Consider the following 19574-nt stretch of genomic DNA (forward strand, 5'->3'; position numbering starts at 1 on the left):
GATTTCCAGGGCTTGTTTTGAGCATTTCTGGGGTAAACTTGCACCGAACCTCCATGTGATTTTTTTCCCTGATGTACAGAATCCAACAGGAGTGAGTACATCCCTCATGAGTATGTTGATTAATAAGAATAGGTTTCTGGGATGCCAGCAAGTTTCACTTACTGTGCCTTGAAAGAAGCCCCATATGCATTGTACAAACTTAAACCTAAATAAGTCTGAAATGTTACAAGATGGTGTGTTTATGTTGATGACATTAAGATAGTTAATTAGATGGCAGGAACAAATTTTTCACAATCTCCCAAAGTCTGCAACATTGGACAAGCTTTGACATTGTAGTGAATGGGGATTTTCTGGGGCTGGTGCTTCCATTTCCAGGGATCTTTTTATCATTTTGGGGGTGAAATTGCCATGAGCCCCAGTCTATTTTTACCCTGATAGATAGATATACAGTGCGTCCCAGAAAAAACGAAACCGAGATTTAGCGATGATTTATCATTACTTAATCATTAACAAAATAGACAAATGACCTACCAATGTAAAGCTTAGAATCTCCTCTTTCATCTGATATTACTTAAATTATTCCTCATTCACGCATGAGTGAGCAAAAACAATTTGAAGAAAGGATACCAAAAACTCATTTGGTGGGGAGTATCTGAATTTCAAAAAGAAAACCACATGCCTAAAATGTTCAATATAGCTGTCGCACGGTTAACAAAAGACGTAATGCATGGCTGATCGTCAACAAAACGGAGTGTCGAGTGAGTTTGAACGCTAGCCTGTAAAACCTCTTCATTTTATGAAATTATTGAAATTCAAGCCTTATTTCAAATAGCCAGAACTTTGTTATTTCTCGACCATTTTCTGTAATTGAGGTATCAAATTAAAGAGCAGATATTGAACTTTTTAAAAATGTGATTTTCTTTTTGAAACCCAGATACAAACCGCCAAGTGACTTTTTGGTATCCCCTCTTCAAATTGTTTTTGCTCACTCATGCGTGAATGAGAAATAATCTAAGTAATTACAGATGAAAGAGGAGATTGTAAGCTTTAAATTGGTAGGTCATTTGTCTACTTTATTAATGATTAAGTTATGATAAACCTTGGTTTCGTTTTTTGTGGGATGCACTGTATAACTAGATTTAAACTGAATGTGTTGGTATAGAGGTAGACAGTAATGCTTTTGTAGTACGGGTGGGGTACGAGTTTGGGATCCAAAGCCCAAATTCACATTGATTATTTACCTCAGTGCGGCCATGAGATAACCCTCTAGCCTTTGGTGACATGACAACAATCTCAAACTTGACCTTCCTATCGAGTTCTTCACTGATTGCATTAGCCTCCTCAACCATGGGAATCATCTCTACAAGTTCCTCTTGAAGAAGTAAATCCTCTGGAAAGAAATAGACAGGACATCCGACATTTATTGTAAGCAATCTGTTTTTGAAATTATTTATTTGTAAAATGTTTGAAAACAAATATCACATCTGCTCAATCAAGAGAGTTTAGAAATTTTTGTTATCATCATCTTCATCATCATCATCCTCATCATCCTCCTCCTCCTCCTCATCATCATCATCATCATCACAAACATTCAAATTCATCAGCTTTCAGTGAAGTGATAATTCCTTACATCATGATTAATATAAACTAATAATTTGAGCAAATAGACATGCATGCTAGAAAACGTGCATAAGTCAATCTTCAATAAGTCAAATATTTGCCTCAAATCAAAGATATTTTTTAAAAAAGATTATAAACTAAACTGGTGTTCCATACTTCCTTTAACTCAAATTTCTATCAAACAGATTTCAGTGGTCCAAATAGGTTTGACTTATGTATTACCTTTATCTTCAGATTTTTTCTTCTTTTTTTGGGCCATGCCAATGTAATCATAAATGATTACATGATGAATATAGTCTATATTAAATCAATTGAGATGACACTCATACATACTTCCCAATTCTTTCAGGACATGTCAAATATAATTATAATTCATTAAATAATAACATACATAATACATTTTTAACTTAAAAGACAGGTGTACATACCTCCTGATTTCTTTGAGGACATGTCAAAGCCATTCTTCTCTGCAATCTCTTGCTGAGCCTGTTCATAAGTCACCACAGTGTATGTTTTAGGACTAGCCTTCTGCAATGCAGGATGTTGGAATACATACAGATGATTGGATCCAAACATCACTCTGAATATATAAAGAAAAAAGATTAAAAAGATGAAATAATGTATTTTGATGTTTACAATTAAACTGAAATATATTTATTGTATGCAAACATGTAAAAAAAGCATTCCAGCAACTTTGTTTCACCTTTTTTTCTTTAGATCCTGCCAATCAATCACAAAATTGCTCACCATTATGCTTTCAGTGATTATCTAAATGGCGGTTATAGGCTTTGACTCCACCATATCCAATTTTGAAAAAAATAAATTCAATGAAAATATCCATATGAGAACTCACAATACATCTCACCCATGTAGTCTAGAACAGAATATTTTTCATTTGTAGCAATTAACAATGAATTTTTTAACTGACTTGCAATATTATCACTTCCATTAGGGTCAGGAATTACACAGGGGCATAACATCAGCTATCAAAGCTTAAAGGAAGAACAAATTCATTCTATGAAATAAGTCTCTTTGATTATATTCAACCAAGATGACATATACCGGTAGCTTACATCTAAAGTATAGCTTTTTTATTGAGTGAATATTCAATAGGAGCTCAAATATAAATGAACACCTTACCTATCATTATGATCAAGTTCCAGCTTGGACGTAATGGGGTCGCCGTTCACTAGAAGTTTGGCCATCGGACTGACCTTCTCGATGAAGACTTTACCTCCTTCATTTGTGATGACAGCATGCTCCTTTTGAATACTGTGAGAAAGAGAGGTTAAAAAGACATATTATTCCGGGATCGATCTAACCAACATTGTGTGGTCTCTAATTGACTGTAGTCTGCAGGGCTGATACAGTTCACAGGTCATTGTATGCTGCGTATTCAGACCACTTAACTCGAGTGATGGGTTCACAAAGCAGACTAATTTTTTATATATAGCTAGTCTAGTCTTTCGGGATAACAATGAATAATACAGAGAATAAATGAGGCGATGATTTAATTTGAATAGGGAAACTAAAATGTGATGAGGGGAAAGTACCCGTTTTACTACTTATGATCACAATCATTAAGAAATTATGAATTATTGAGTAGTGAAATAGTAAGGCATCATTCAAGTGGGTCTGCAATATAAGACTACACAGTTCAGAATGTTGCATTATGGGTTAGAATTCTGGCCAGATTTTAGTAATTAAGGATGTGGGTGGTGCTAACCTGAGCTACTGGTTCATATTTAGGATACATTGATACAGACAGGGTGAAAACAACTTACCTAAGTCCATTGAGTACAATCTGAGGTTTGTTTTCTGCCTTATCACTGCCAACGTTGTAATTGCCAGGGGCGAGGATGTGCACGATCATGCCAGAGAGGGCAGGGTCCACGTTAAGATTGAAAAGATGAGGAGTGTTCTTACGTGCTTCTTTCTTGGCTCGCTCAGAATCATCGCCTACATTTGCAGCCTAAAAATACAAAATAGATTTCATATGTTAACATTACTTATTACTTCATGGAATATACTCCAACCTTCTTGAATAACCACCTGTCTATAAGGACAAAAAGTCTAATTTCCCTCGAAAGTAATTTCTCTTTTACGGGCCATTTTTTGTGGTTCTCTTTATCAATTAAACTAAATTTCAAGGAATACAGGAATAAACATTATTTGCAATGGTAGCAATAAGCATATTATCAAAAAGATAAAAATGTCCTGCAAATATCGAAACCATTATAGTGCCATTTCCCCTCCAACCCCCACCCCCCCAAAAAAAAAATCAACAGTTCAAAACGGGCAAATCATTATACATTCTAAATTAGCAACACCAAATCATATATGAAATATAATTAGAAAAGGAAGAAAATGCATTGAAATAACTGATACGATTTTAAAAGCATGATGCAGTGGCATTGCTAAAATAAAAGCCCTTTATAAATTGGGCAAATCATTAAAACTCTAATATGGCAACACCAGATCAAACACAAAATATGATTGAAAAATAGAAATATGCATTGAATTTGTTTAATTTCTACAGCAGGATGTAGTGCCATTGCTGAAATAAAAGCCATTTAAATTAGGAAAATTATTACATATTCTAAATTGGCAACACCTTGAAAGAAGAAAGAAACTTTGAAAAAATGTAAATTGGCAACTTTTTTGTACCCACCTGAGCTTGTCTTAGTTTCTCTTCCCATGTCTTCTTCATCTCTTCCATCTCCTTCTCATTATCAGAGAGTCGAGCAGCCATCTCCTCCTCCATTTCTTTCTTCAAACGCTCCTTTTCTGTGAGAGAAATTTACAAAATTATTGTCATTCATTATCATCTCAACCGGTGAACAAATCACAAATTTCCTCAGCACTATAGAAATCTAGGTCAATGTTTCATAAAATTGCTCGTGAGTTAAGGGGGACTTTACCAGTGACTGGTGATCCTTTTCTTGTAATAGGTCATATACACTATTAATTTTCTTGATGTTGATTAAGCTCTTAAGGATCACCAGTCGATTGTAAAGTTGCTCTTAACGTTTAAACGCAAGTCCCAAATGCGCACTCTTGATTGGTTGAATATCAAGTTGCGCATGACTTTTAGAGTTGCGATTGATTGCAACTCTTTCTGCAATGGGCCCCAGGACAGCTTTATGAAACTCTGACCAGTTATTAGTATGATTATCTTCATCCTGATCATCATTAAAGGGAAAGGTCATCCTGATGTAAAATTTGTTTTAATCAAAGTTAAAAAAAAAAGTTAAACACATCACTGAAGGTTTGGTGAAAATATCTCAAAGAATTAAAAAAAACCCTTTTATTTACAACATCATATGCGAGCAACTCTCCCATATGTCATCTCATATAAATTCCCTTAAAAATAATAAAAGCCATTTTCTCTGAAAATTGAAAATTAAAGGCTTTCCCTGTACATTTAAAATATCAGAAGAAATTTTATTTCCTACCTGCTTATAAAAAAAATATTCTGTTACAATCATAAATAATTAAAAATGTGAATAAAAAAAATGTGTAACATGACATAGGGCAGCTGCTCGCAAATGATGTCATAAACTTTAAATTTCTGGGTGGTGTTTCACAAATAGTGTAACTGAGGGGTGTTGCAAGAAAATAATTGGGATCAATTGCAAATATTCTGTTGCAATTTTACAACTGATAGATCAATGTTAGCTGTAGCAAATCGGATTAAAATTCTTGTTTCAAGGAGCAAATTAGCAATCACTAATTTGCAACTAACTGCAAGACATATGATTGATTTAGGGACCAAAAATGGCCTGGGGATAGATCGCAAGTTTCTTGCAACGCTCCATAAGTCACTTAAATCTTCATGAAATACCACCCTCCCACTGGAATTGAGATTTGAAGACTATGAAGATGTATACAGTGCGTATCAAAAAAAAGTTTACACTTAGAAAAAATCATGTAAAATTATATATTTGTAATATCCTGATGATTTTTCCACATTTTAGCATTGGTACAGATCCATTTAAGCAAATGACGATATAACTGTCGAAAAATATTTCCGCTTGAGTGAGCACCACTTACTTTTGAAAAGTTGGTGAAAAATGATTTGCGCAGAACTTTGAAATAGTTATGCGAATAAAAGTAGACCTTAATCATGAAGAACACGTGGAATTTAGCTATTAAAATTGATTTTAAGATATCTTTTACCTTTTTAAACTTGTTTCCTTGCCCAAAACACTTCAAAGAGTGCATTGCGCCCCACCCCACTCCCCCACACACCGAGTCCATCGTGACGATATTTGCTTTACACTGAGCTGTGATTTACATGAAATGGCTTAGGCTTGATTTTCATATTGTTAATCATTGCCAAGCTTGGGAAAAGTGTGGAGAAACAAGTATTAAATGAAAAATGAAATGTAAAGCCACTTTAAATGATAAAAACTTAGTGAAAAGTGCTAGAGATGGCTGATATAAACTTTTGTTCAGATTCAGTTATGTCCTCAGATCCAGCTGGCACAAAAAGGGTGAAGGTTGTGCTTACTAAGTGTTAAAATTTCAAATTTGGGCGGCAAAATTGTTACAAAATGCTTGAATGTATCTGTTTATTTAAATTGGCTAAAAGTGCTTGGGAGATTTATGAGAAATGCTTCGCAGGGTAAGTTTGATTTCGCCCTTTCCCCTTGACACAGCGTGAAAACAAGCATTTCTGCGCAAACAGATTTCTGCGAGCTTTACAAAAATGGACAGTGCTCACTCAAGTGTAACATTCTGTCAAAACTTTTACTTTCATTTGATAGATGAGACCCAAACCTATAATTATATGTGAAAAAATTACCCACATGTTGCATATTTTTAATTCCCAGGGCTTTTTCAAAGTGTAAACTTTTTTTTGATACGCACTGTATTATCAATCTTAATCTTTTAAATCATATCTCTCTCTCTCTTTTTTTTTAATAGCAATAGCACATTTTAATTCTAGGATGGATAGCATGAGCATAATGAATAGAATGAACTTAATATGAAAGTAATTTTTCCATAAACAGCTTCCGCCCCCCCCCCCCTCCCCCTCCCAAACAAGGGAAAGAAACACACAATTTAAACCAGGGAAACAGTCATCTTAACATCACACTTCAACATAATGTGTGAATTGACACAGCAATAAACAAACACTCCAAAATCCATATTTTGTCATAAAGATTCCAAAATCTTTGAAGGATTAGGAATGAGTGGAATAAAGAAACTCAAACGAGCGTCTTTAAAGACAAATGCTCTGTTAAACAAGACAAGGGGGTAAAACCGTTCAACTAACGAAGAAAAGACAGTAAGGACTATTACCATCATAATATGGACAATGTAAAAAACAGCAGTCTCCTTATATGGCAAACGTCATTTTATAAGCCAATATCATATAGTGGCTCTGTAGATTTTTTTATAAGAACCTAAAATATACCCCAAGTGAAAAGGGTAAAAAACAAACCTCTTTCAACACACTGTATTTATTCCTATTTTAATGTGTGTCAATTATAAGATAACCCTTGGAGATAAAGAATAAGAGTTATAAAAAAACACTGAGATTGGGGTGAAACGGAATTGAAAGGGAGAAAAGGGAATGAAGGCGGCACAAATGTGAAGGCAAAAGAAGACCAAGAACTGTGAAAGTGTTGCAAACAACATTTCTTTCATTTGTTAGTGTAGCATTGCACTTGACATATTCATACAACAAAAATTATATGAATTACCTGCTTCTATTTCTGTGAAACAAGGTACATTCATGCAGAAATGGAAATTAGAATAAAAAAAATTAAAAATCAAGATACTGATATAAAAACAGTTTGATTTAATGAAGAGAAAATAATTTCATGAGAATAGAAATGAATATTATGTCTGAAAATGAATATATCAGTTAATTTGATTTTTTCTTTTGTTGTCCAAATGACATAATGTGGCGTTATTTCACTTAAACCCCTAAAGGCAGAATTTATAATTTGGAGCAAAAAAAGTCAACAAGTATTCTCCTAAATATGCAAATACATGTAAAGTAGGAGAAAAGTGGTTGCTCTATCAATTCTCATCGGTCAACTTTTCAAACAAATTATTAAATAGTTGCTATGTCAGGCAGCCATCAAAAGTCCTTGTTAAGCAGATCTTTTGAATAGTTCACCCTATATACACAGTTTTACACAATTTCTACTCTATTGTATACTATTAATGCAAATGTCACAAAGAAAATATCTAAACTTTGTTTCATAAAGCTACACAGAGATGAAAAATAGAGTACTCAAATATATTTCTAATGATACAACAAAAAGGGGGAAAAGTCATACACACGTACCAACTATCTACTTCTTTTTTTTAAATACTAATTTATGGAAATTGTGTATGATACCTTCTTCTGTCATTCCGGCCGTTTCTTGATCACTAGGGGCAACGGCCACGATGCCTCCTTTCTTCATTGCTTCTAACAGCCGAGCATTCTCTTCTTTCAATTCCCTGATCAGCTTTTCTGTTGGATCTTCATTCACTACAGCAACAGTCTTGATTTGCTTGGCACGATCAGCTGTAGGTCAAAGGTCATGGAGCAAAAGATTACAACTTGGTTATATCATGCAATCAGTGTCCGTTCAGTACAAAGGAAAGTGAAATTCAAACTCGGGCCGAGTCGAACAGAAAATTTACAAATGCACATATTATCAAACAAATCCTGTTGAATCTGATTTATTTGCTTTGATTCAGAATATTGGGGGTGTCGTGGTCTAGTGGTCATGTCCCTCATCTTTCAATCCGAGGGACGTGGGTTTGATTCCTAGCAATGGCATGTTTTTTTTCCTTCGGCAAGAAATTTACCCACATTGTGCTGCACTCAACCCAGGTGAGGTGAATGGATGCCCGGTAGGAAAAAATTCCTTAATTTTTGAGTGCCTAGGTAGCCGAGCTACAGCTGGGAGAACAGTTTTTGGAACTGAAGTGGCTACCCTGGGTAAATAGGTGGTCTGTCTTTGACAGATCACCTCTTAATTTCGTCAGAATTTTCTTATTTCTTACTTTATTTCTTTATTTTTACGGATTTTCTTGTCGCCAAGTTATCTCAAAATAGACTTGATCAATTACATTGAATTTCATGTCATTTATAGGATCTGTCATGGACACGTCAAAATAAGCTTTTCAAGGTCATCAGGTCATGATGACGTCATCTAGGCGCCATTTTGTAAAATCACATTATCAATCATATCTCCATTATCAATTATCAAAAATTAACAATATTCACATCACATCAACTTCAGGTCAAGGGTCATCAGGTCATGTCATCAAAGGTCACCTGGAGGTCACGACGTGCGCGTATGCGCGCGTCAAAATTTCAAAATGCTCAAAATCACTTTTTGACCAAACGAGAGTACGTTTCAGGTCATTTTAAGCATTTCAAAATTTTGCGCGCGCGTTTCCGCGCGTAACGCCTTAACGCAACGCATAAACACCGGTTTTTTTTTTACATCATTGCATTGATAATACAATTCTGAACAATTTGATACCTTGATCAACCTTCTACGACCATTAATGACGAAATTAACACCCGTTAAAGTTTGCAGCACGTGTGCGCGCGAGCTCTCACTATAGGCCATATATGGGCAAAAACATGCCTATTGAAAATTCACTGTAGCTCTTTAAATAGTCCATTGACCCCCAATTTTTTTTTCATATATCGATAGAGTATTAGTTGTAGATTTGATTTCATGTCACCATTGTCCCTAAATTATATCGTGACGTCATCAAAATGGCGCCTAAACTAAAAATTTCATTTTTTCAAAAATGACGTCATCAAATTTATGCAAATTTGGTTGTAACTTCTCGAATATAGATCGTTTTTCGCCCAGATTTCGATATGTTGTAGTTTAGAATGTACTCTTTCTCTTAATAAGCATCAATATTCGTTTTGAGAAACGCATTACTGCGTAAAACAGCGATGAAAAGAGGCATGTCATTTTTCCTCATTTTGCGTGTAATCTCTATGGGACATGACTTTTTCTCAAAACTAGATTCGACATTCCTCTATTTCGTGAGCCATATCTCCATTTTTTCTTGTCGGTTTTCCCTGAGCTTTTAGTATGTTGTAGCTGAGATTCTGCGCTATCGCAAGTGTGCCCTTCATTTTTTGATCAGATGCCGGGATCATGCCCGTATTTCACTTGCAAAATTGGACTTGTAATTCTCAAAATTGCTTACGTGTATTCTCTATGGGGAATATCGTGGCTTTGACTGCTTTCTAAAGGGCGCGGGTTCGAGTCCTGGGGTGAACAAGATGATTTTTTTTCAGTTTTTTTTTTCTTTTTGCCACTTCTTACATGATCCTTTATGATATTTAAAAGGTATAAAAGTTAAAATTTAGCAAGATAAAACAGATTATAATTGCTTTTTTCATATCACATGTGTTTTGCGTGTAATCTCTATGGGACATGACTTTTTCTCAAAACTAGATTCGACATTCCTCTATTTCGTGAGCCATATCTCCATTGTTTCTTGTCAGTTTTCCCTGAGCTTTTAGTATGTTGTAGCCGAGATTCTAAGCTTTCGAAAATGTGCTCTTCATTTTTGATCAGATGCCGGGATCATGCTCGTATTCCGCTTGCAAAATTGGAATTCTCAAAATTGCTTACGTGTATTCTCTATGGGGAATATCGTGGCTCAATGGATAACGCATTTGAATCGCTTTCACAGGGGCGCAGGTTCGAGTCCTGGGGTAAACAAGATTTTTTTTTCATTTTTTTTCTTTTTACCACCTCGTACATGATCCTTCGTGATAATTTAATGGTATAAAATTTAAAATTTCGCAAGATAAAACAGATTATAATTACTTTTTTTCATATCACATGTATTGTCATACATGAAAGAGACCCTTTTAACAGTGCTTTATCATCTCCCGTCTTTCACAAGTATTCCATCCATAATGAATATTCCGTCGTCATCATGAAGATCATATTGATCTGCATGAATATATGTCTGTCTATCTACCTACTCTGTACATGTATCTGTCTATCTATCTCTCTGTCTAATATAACATATTTATCTGTTTAGATATGTATATCTATCTATCGTTCTATATATCCATCAATCTATCTGCCTGTCTCTATCTATCTTTCCATATGTATGTCTGTCTGGCTATCTATCTATATCAATCTATTTGTCTCTATCTATCTATCTATTTATCTATCTATATGTCTGTCTGTCTATCTATGTTTTATTAATATAACCACCTATCATTTATCTCTCAATCGATCACTTGATCCATCCATCGCTCCATCCACCACTCCATCCATCTATATATATAATCATCTATCTTGTATGTATCTGATTGAAGATGTATGTTTGACGATTGTCATCATCACATCAATAATCACATTTAGCAATGGTCAAAACTTATTCTTAGGATGTCTACGATCAAGATTATCAATGATATCTATATGATTTATTTCATACATCAGCCGACACTGAATGACAAATCATGACAGACCACCTAATTCGTCCACATGACGAATTAAATTCTAGTTATTGATTGTTATTATTACTACCTTCAAGAACTCCAGAAAAGATCGTAACTGAATTCACAAATTATCATCAGAAGACAAAATGACCTGTGACATGGAGTTGAAAAGCAGCCTACTCACCGTATCTCAATGTGGAGAGTGTTTCATCGTAGTTGATATCCGCAGGACTGAGGGCAGCAACCATAATTGTCTTACTGTTACCACCGAGGGCGTTCTTCAGCAGCTTCGTCAGCGCGGAATCACGAAATGGAACTACATATTGAAAGAAAGATACACGAAATAGATGAACTACGAGAATCAAACACAAGAAAGACATTATAATGTGGCCCATCTTCTGTCTTGATTAGTCCAATTTTGGATTTTGTTTGAGATAAAGTAATGGAAAGTCAAGCAGGGAAAAAAATTACATGAGGGGCGTAATCGAGACGATTTCGCCACTGATATGCTCAAAAGAGCTCTGGAAAATTAATAAAAAAAACATGAAATTCCCAATTCACTGCAGTGTAAAAGCTTATACATTGTTGCAGATTTAGGCTATTGGTTGTGAAGAGAAGCCATCGAAAATAGAAAATTTAATGTTTGGCCTGAAGTATCAGACCTATTAGCAGTCACATTGTGAAACCATCAGAAATACCATGTTACCAATGCTTGCCAATCAAGGGCAGGCATGAGACTGAGAAATAATAAAAGTGGAAAATTGCTGCTCCGGAGGGAGTGCAGCAACCAGACCTCATCGGGTAACCTGGTTGCTGAAAAGTCTTGAACTTTTAGGCATTAAAGTCAGAGGGGCACCACCTTTCATGAGAAATTTGACATCATATGCATATGAACCACACATGGTCGAACCATGGTTGATCAGGATTTATGACTAGCAGACGTTATGTAATACCACTATAAGATGGCCTTATGGTAAATTCCGTGGCCTGACAATGTTGCCTGAAGCTAAAGAGGCTTTGCTGCTGGTGCACCAAGTTTGCTTTCCCCCAAAGATGTCTCTGTTACAGGTATTTCCAATGCTTTTTACTAAGTCTACGGTCAGCAGAAAAAAATCCATTCCCCATGAAATCTGATGCCCCAGTGACTTTTAGAATTCATGTTTCAATGCCTTTTGGAATAACATTTTGAGGATATAGTAGTAACCTGCTCTGCAGCATTCACTACATATTATTAAAAAAAACCACCCTTCCTGAGGGATAACTCACCTTTCACATTCTTGCCCTTTGATTTGTCTGCGAGGGCTGATATGACGTTACCAAGCGATGATAAAGATTGGTTAATAGCGGCTCCTTCCTTCAATCTGTCACCAGTAGCTCCTGTGGACTCTGCTCTCTCACTGACATTTAAGAGAGCAAGAAGGGGAAAGTAAGGAACTATCCATTAATTACTGTGGCAACTGGTCATATGGCTGAGAGATGGTCTGGAAGGAAATGTTAACTATGGTAGCAATAGTGAGATGAATGCAACCCTTTCCCTGAGGGACACACTTTGAAGACAAACTGGTCACATACAAATTCAAACGTTTATTAATTATTCCTTCTAATTATGAACTTGTTATGTAAAATGTAACAGTATAACAAATAAGGACTACATGAAATGACTGTAATACCAAAATGCCATGCCATCAAGACTTCAATGAGTAGACAATATTGGTTGATCAATATATCACCCCTCACTATATTGTAAACAATTGACATTTTAGTGTGTCTCTGAGATCGGCATCGAAATCCTTTAGAACACAGACTCTGTCGGGGAAAAGAAATGCTATATTCAACCTCTAGGCAGGATACATGTGTTCAAAACCATGTTCTACAAGGATTGGTGAGACATAGTCTCTTACCTTCCAGCCAAATCCACAAGATTGGCAATAGAGGTCTTAGCCATCTCCTGGCCCGCATCATTGATGGTCTTCTGTGTGAAGATGATGCTCATGATGGTGTGGGCTCGACTGCTTGTAGCATTCATCTGGGTCGCAGCGACAGTTCGGTTGCGAACTCCTTCGTCCATACGGGCTTGGATCTCGGCATAGCTCTGCACAGGTGTCTGGCGAAGTTGCTCAACTGAAAAGTATTGATAAAGGTACATTTGCATTGATATTTCCAAAAGTCTCAACAACAATTTCATTTCTGAAGTCAAATCAAATTTGTGATATGAGAAAGAGATGAAAAGGTGAATAAAAACATGAAGAAATCTTCCTTAAAACTGAAAATTGAATCTCATGAATCGCAAAAGTATATTGCGACTGGAATCAAAATGGCTACATTTCTGCTGTTACCCCTGCATAAGACATGGTAAGGGGGATATTTCATCTCCAGAGTCAGAGGTTGAGAGGCATGCAATTTTTGCAATTCTACTATTTACGCCATTGCCAAACCAAAATTATTCTTCTCCATGTGTTTTTCTTTGCCATCCCTGTACTCACCATAGAATCCCTTCTTGGGATGCTCTCTGATCTTCAATCCGCCCTTCTTGTTGGATGCAGGATTGAGGAGATCACGGACCTGCTCGTTGTAGATCTCCAGCATGCTGTAGGAGACCTCATACTCTGCCTTTGCACCTTCCGTCTTCTTCTGGTCTATCTCTTGGAAGATCTTATCACAGAAGATGGGCACAATACCTAGATAAGAGAAAGATGTGACCTTTTTTCACTTTCCAATAACCCAACCTATTGAATCCTAATTCTTGGAGTTGTTTCAGATAATGGGACACTGATTTTGCTGTAAACTATCTGTACATAAAGACATCTATCTAAAATGTTGCAGCAGGTTCAAATCTTGCTGTTTTTTTTCTAATCTGATCGAAAATGCAATCTTATTCACTTTATAAAGAAAGCCAATAAATCTTTACATTGTACACAATTTGTATCGTCACACACATCCAGATCTAGGTTATGTTTATACACAAATAAATTCCTTTCTACCGTTACCAGTATGTTAGATTCTGGCTTATATATTGATAAGTAACTTTGCAGTTTTAACATGGCCTGCATTTACTAAATTATTATATTTATAACATTTTCTTTATTCCTAATTTTTTGTGTAAACAGTCAAGATATTATACTATCAATATTATTGCATTGTTATTGTTGTACAGACATAACACATCCCTCTTGAAAGATCTGAAATAAGAATGCTCTGAGATGATGAATAATGTATTCTTGAAGTTAAAAAATCCTTCATTACTTAAAATTATTACTTTACAGATAAATGTATCACTTCCTTTTACCTTTATTTTCTCCATATCCTACCATGGAGTAGGATTTGCCTGAACCTGTCTGTCCATAGGCAAAGAGACAAGAGTTGTAACCTTGCCAAGCATTGGCCAAAACACCTTTACCAAGATCTTCAAACACCCGTTTCTGCAAAACATGGAAGAGAAAAAACGTATTACAAAACAAAGATAATACAAATGAAAGAATACAATAATTAAAAAAAATCTACATTAGCTTCAAAACTTGATTTCATGTAAAACTATCTGCTTTCGCATGAACGGGATGTTGCAAGGAGTGTAAAAAGCAGTGTGGGAATGGGAGGAGAAAATATCAAATTGCAGAAGATGAGTAAAGCCAATAATAACTGGGGGATATGCATACACTGTAGGCCTATATAAATTAATTAAAGTATAATGACTTCAGTGCAAAATTTTATTTCTCCTTGTTAATTAATATTTTTTTTCCATTTTATTTCAACTGACAAGCTTGACTCGGTCTAAATCCTTTAATATCACAAGTATTGGAATTGCTACTTCTTGATTCACAGCAGATTTGAGAGATGATAATTTTACCTGATCACAGTATTTGCTGTTGGATGGTTCCAGATAGCCATCATCGGTAGCCGGTGCTTTGAAGCCATCGTGTGACCAATAGCTGTAATCAAAGTTGAACTTTCTTGGTTCCTCCTTGGGGTCTTCAGGATTGGTGATGGTGGTCGTATTCCCACTCATGTTGATGATGAGCTTGGCATTGCGAGCCTTCTCTCTGGAGTTGTGCACCGGAATTAAGGTCAACTTTACAGAAATACTGGAGTATACATGTACATGTACTTTATTTATTTTCAGTAAACAGAAAATTGAAAATATCATCCAGGCCTGAGACTGGCTGTAGGGAGCGAAGTGACCAGAGTCTTGCACCTAACGGCCGAGGATCGAGGGGCAACGCCCCGGAGGGGGTCTCCACAGACTCCCTTTTTAATAACAAAAAATTAATTTCAAGAATTCAAATCTAAATCTAATTGATAATTGATACATGTTTTTATTATCTAGCAATTTTCATAAAAATTAACGACAGCAAGTTGCCAGAACTTAAAACTTTGTGTGAATTTGGGCGCTATGTGCCCTTCATTTTCTAGCAATTTTTGCGAATAAGGCATTGAAAATAGACACCCTAACCCCCCTTAATTTTATACCGGATTTACGTCGATCTCAAAGCTTACCTATGTTGGTAAAAAAATATCGGGAACCCGATAAATATTGGGGAAATCTCAGGCCTGATATCATCTTTAGGCCTTGAAATTGTTCATACTATTAAATCAGAAGGACTTGAAGTTTGTTGTTCTTCGAAGCTTTAATGTTACTACAGGTACCATGCAGCCAGGTTCTTCGATTGTCAGCGTCAGCTACAGCTGAGCATACGAAAGCGCCAGGGAATTGGCTTGCACATTCATATGCTGGGTATCTTTGACTGTAGCTGCGCTGACATCGATCAAAGAACCTGGATGATCCTGATCTGTTTGTCATCAAAATCTATTTTATTATTTCTTCCCTTTTAGAACCCCGTCAAACAGCAAAATTTTAAGAGTAATTGAGGAGAGTGTGCCAGCGTACCCTTCTCCATAGACGCTGTAGTTAAGTAGTTTGCTCCATTACGAGCCCAATGGCCGTCATCGATTTATTGACGGAGGGGATGCCACGGTGCCAAACTAAGTCTCAGTGGAGCATATCCCTGACAGAAATAGACCTATTTATCAGTCTACTTGGATGTAGGTATTTAATGTTTAATTTCAAAACTTATCTCTCGTTGATTTAATTCTCATGAAGTAAAATTTTGTGCGTAATTGCTAAATTGTTTGACGTTCATCGTCTTTTCAATTTTTTTTAGGCCTATTTTATATCCTAGTCTCCACAGTAAACACTTAGTTTTGAAAGCTCAAAGTTTAAGAACTGCTAAAGTTAGGCCCAACGTTAGGCAATTTGACTTTTTATGTCTTGAGCCGGTGACTTTCATTTGCAATTATTTGCAGGAGTCGAATGTCACCGAGCAAACCTGTCTCACTAGCTGAACAGACAAAAAAGAAGGTAGATTAGGCCTTTATAAAGTAGATCAAGGCAAACATAACATATCTAGACCTGCACTTAAAAATGTAAGACCGAGGCCAAGGGTAGGCCTATACTTGTATACCCAGTTGTTGTGTGTCCGGACATGTTGTGTGTACGGACGAAAAATTTTAGAAAGTCATTTGGAAAAATTTACAAGTGAAGTTTCATCAATTTTTAGTATAGTGACGTATTGTATTACCGGACACTATCATATTTCCGGACGCACATATAACTGCGTAGGAAATCAATTTCGTACCGTAAGACTTCCGCAGTTCAATATCACAGATCAATTCAAAGAACGAGATTGCAAAAACAAGGCGAAAATATAACTTTTACCTTATTTTTCTCTAAAAATGACAGAAAATGCTTGAAATAACATATAACACAGTTTTGGCATTAACAATTGATCCCAATTGATCTATTTTCTGATTGAAATACGGACCTGATTCGCCGAATTTCAATCTCGTACGCTCCATCGATTAAATCATCGACGGCTAGTTCTCAATGTTCCCGTACCCCGGCCGTGCGCGAGGTTTACCGTGATGGAGAGCCGTCAATGATCGACAGCGCATCGATGGAACTTAACTTGATGACTGAGTCTTACGATATGAACGAGTGCAATATCGAACGCGCAATTAAAAAAAAGGAAATTAGTTAGCCAACGCAAATTATAACAAAGATCTGATCAGAATCGTTATAAGAAAGCAAACAAAAACTTAGAATTTACTCATGAGATGATTAATCTCGAAAAAATCACACCAATTCTTTCTTACATCATTATAATCAAGAATATTTTTACCCGTCCGGCGCGCGTCCGGAATTACAATATAATTTGTCACGCACGAAAATAATTGTTTTTCGCGGAGGGGTATGCGGCAAGTGCGGTGCAAAGAAAATGGTTGGAAAATATAAAATAATTTCATCATATTCATAATTTTCAGAATATTTGGAATAGCAAGTGATAATTTTTCTTGATTGTATTTCCTCTAGTTGTCATTTTTAAAGCACTGAAATGAATGTGTCCGGCAATAGGATACACTGCCATACCGGTACAAATGGTAGGAAATATTGTAGAGAACAAAATAGAAGATGGTTACAGCTATTGAAATGATATTTTTAGTGTAATCCAAAGACAAAAAAGAAGGCTTCAAAATTATAAAGTGTCCGGACACCCGACCCCCCATCCTACTTTTTTGCCCAAGCTGTCACAGGACACAGCACAGTCACAGGGGCAAAGCCGACATGCGACACAGTCACACGGGCAGCTCAGGCGTAGACAACCACCACTTCTCGCTACCAAATTATGAAAAAGGATATGAATGGTCGACATCGCACCGCTACTTTGACACTTTCCGCCATCTCGACCTTTCTTAAAGGTCCCAAATTCGGTGAACAGGTCCTTAAAGCCTTGCAAATGAAGTATCCTCAATATTCTTTGCTTGTAACACGGTCAAAATATGAGTTTTCCACTTCAGAAAAAGAGCTTATTGCGCAGCGGAACTCACGGCCATTTTCCTATCGATTTTTCATGGTTGACTAGTTGTTTACATTGATCGCTATAGAGACCCGTGCACAGACTGGTCCCGATTGACGTCCTATGCGAAATCTCTATTGTCAATTTGCTCTCAGTTTGGGCTGTTGGGAACAACATGCATTTTCCAGAGCAGAGACTGCCCAATGAGCTGTCACTTTCTAAGGCAATGTTTACATAAAGGATGATGCCCTTAAAATGCCTCTTTCCATTAGCGAACTCGTTTATGAGATATCATAATTGTGTTGATGGGGGAAAGATGAGGATGAGAGGACAGGGAGAGAAAAGATGAAGAAATATATATATATTTCTTAATTTCATCTCATCACATATATGTGATGAGGGTCAACTCTATTAATGAGTAGGAAACCATTCTTAGCTTTAGCTTTTGTCAGAAGCAGTTTCCTGCGTCATATCTTTTGAGTTTGACCCTCATCTCATTATGTAGCATTCTCTCATCTCAAGTGCATAAACTTGGCATCACAATATATAATATGTACATGTATGTGTGGGTGTGTGAGGGAGTGTATAAAGAACATACGACAGTTTAGATTGTCGTTGTACCTCATAACTTTTACTTCATTATAATAATGAAAAAAATATATTCAAAGTGAAATATAAATATGGGTTGCATTTCAGATCGATGCTTGATTTTTAATAATATAAAATGTAATTTAATTTTGCACATCAATGAAATTTAATTTTTTTTTGGATCAAGCAATATGCTAATCAGAAGAAGGTTGTGTTTACTTTGTAATCATCTTAAGGGGTACCCCAGGCTGAAAATTATGATTTGAACAGATGTAAAATCAGACAAACCAAACACAGAAAATTTCTTCAAAATCAGACAAGAAATAACAAAGTTATCATATTTTGAAGCTTTAAGTTGCACTATTTTGTTGAAACAGTTCTAAGCATGTCTTCAACACATAATCAATGAACAATCCGAAGATGTCATACCCCCATTATTCTTTTGATTTTATTCATATGAAATTATATTTATCCAAATTGGCACCTGATCTAATGCGCAAGATATCAATTGCTACAAAAAAAAAGGCAAAAAAATATATTGTCAAACTTTCAAATCCAATAACTTGGTGATTTGTCATCAGATATTGAATTTTCAGCAGTGAATTGATTATTTTCAGCCAAGCTAACCCCTGTAATGTCCCATGTGGCTGCTCCATCTTCCTACCTTATGGGCCAAAATAGCATCTAACCCCAGCCCCCCCCCAAAAAAAAACACACACACACACTTTGCCCACCTTGCTCTCGCTAGCTCCAAGGTTAAAACTTTTTTTTCTCTCTGTAAGCTCCATGATCTCTATTCAGTGATACTCTAAATTCCTTCTCAGTGTCCCCCCTCCCACACACACACTGATCTGTATATGCTCCCCCTCTCTCTCCTGCAAACACACACACACACAATCCTGTCTCCTAAAAACCAATGAATCCCTTACACACACAAGCACCCTCACCCACAGGCACGCCCTCACAGGCACACACCCTCACCCACACATAGGCAGAGTCAATCACATACCATACAAGCACCTTCACCCACACTCTGGCACTCTCATACATACAAAACACCATACACACATGTA

At 36.2% G+C, this 19574-nt stretch overlaps 1 protein-coding gene across 5 annotated transcripts in view; it reads right to left on the minus strand.

Moving 5' to 3' along the window:
* LOC121411527 (kinesin-like protein KIF28P) overlaps nucleotides 1–17985 on the minus strand; it is a 28761-nt gene extending 10776 nt beyond the window's left edge. For 3 of the 5 annotated variants that reach the window (XM_041604301.1, XM_041604299.1, XM_041604298.1), the window contains exons 1-14: nucleotides 17757–17985; nucleotides 14910–15110; nucleotides 14352–14484; nucleotides 13549–13743; nucleotides 12967–13186; nucleotides 12332–12462; nucleotides 11250–11381; nucleotides 7979–8149; nucleotides 7332–7343; nucleotides 4292–4407; nucleotides 3405–3592; nucleotides 2761–2892; nucleotides 2049–2200; nucleotides 1242–1390 (exon numbers count right to left, since the gene is read on the minus strand). In XM_041604301.1, the coding sequence (XP_041460235.1) occupies nucleotides 1242–1390; nucleotides 2049–2200; nucleotides 2761–2892; nucleotides 3405–3592; nucleotides 4292–4407; nucleotides 7332–7343; nucleotides 7979–8149; nucleotides 11250–11381; nucleotides 12332–12462; nucleotides 12967–13186; nucleotides 13549–13743; nucleotides 14352–14484; nucleotides 14910–15110; nucleotides 17757–17798 (1974 nt within the window). In that variant the 5' untranslated portion in view covers nucleotides 17799–17985. The remainder of the gene's footprint in view (nucleotides 1–1241; nucleotides 1391–2048; nucleotides 2201–2760; nucleotides 2893–3404; nucleotides 3593–4291; nucleotides 4408–7331; nucleotides 7344–7978; nucleotides 8150–11249; nucleotides 11382–12331; nucleotides 12463–12966; nucleotides 13187–13548; nucleotides 13744–14351; nucleotides 14485–14909; nucleotides 15111–17756) is intronic. The other 2 variants (XM_041604302.1, XM_041604300.1) reach the window with 1 other exon arrangement.
* Between the last annotated feature and the right edge of the window lie 1589 nt (nucleotides 17986–19574).

This window comes from Lytechinus variegatus, chromosome 3, assembly GCF_018143015.1.
Source record: "Lytechinus variegatus isolate NC3 chromosome 3, Lvar_3.0, whole genome shotgun sequence".
Lineage (NCBI taxonomy): Eukaryota > Metazoa > Echinodermata > Echinoidea > Temnopleuroida > Toxopneustidae > Lytechinus > Lytechinus variegatus.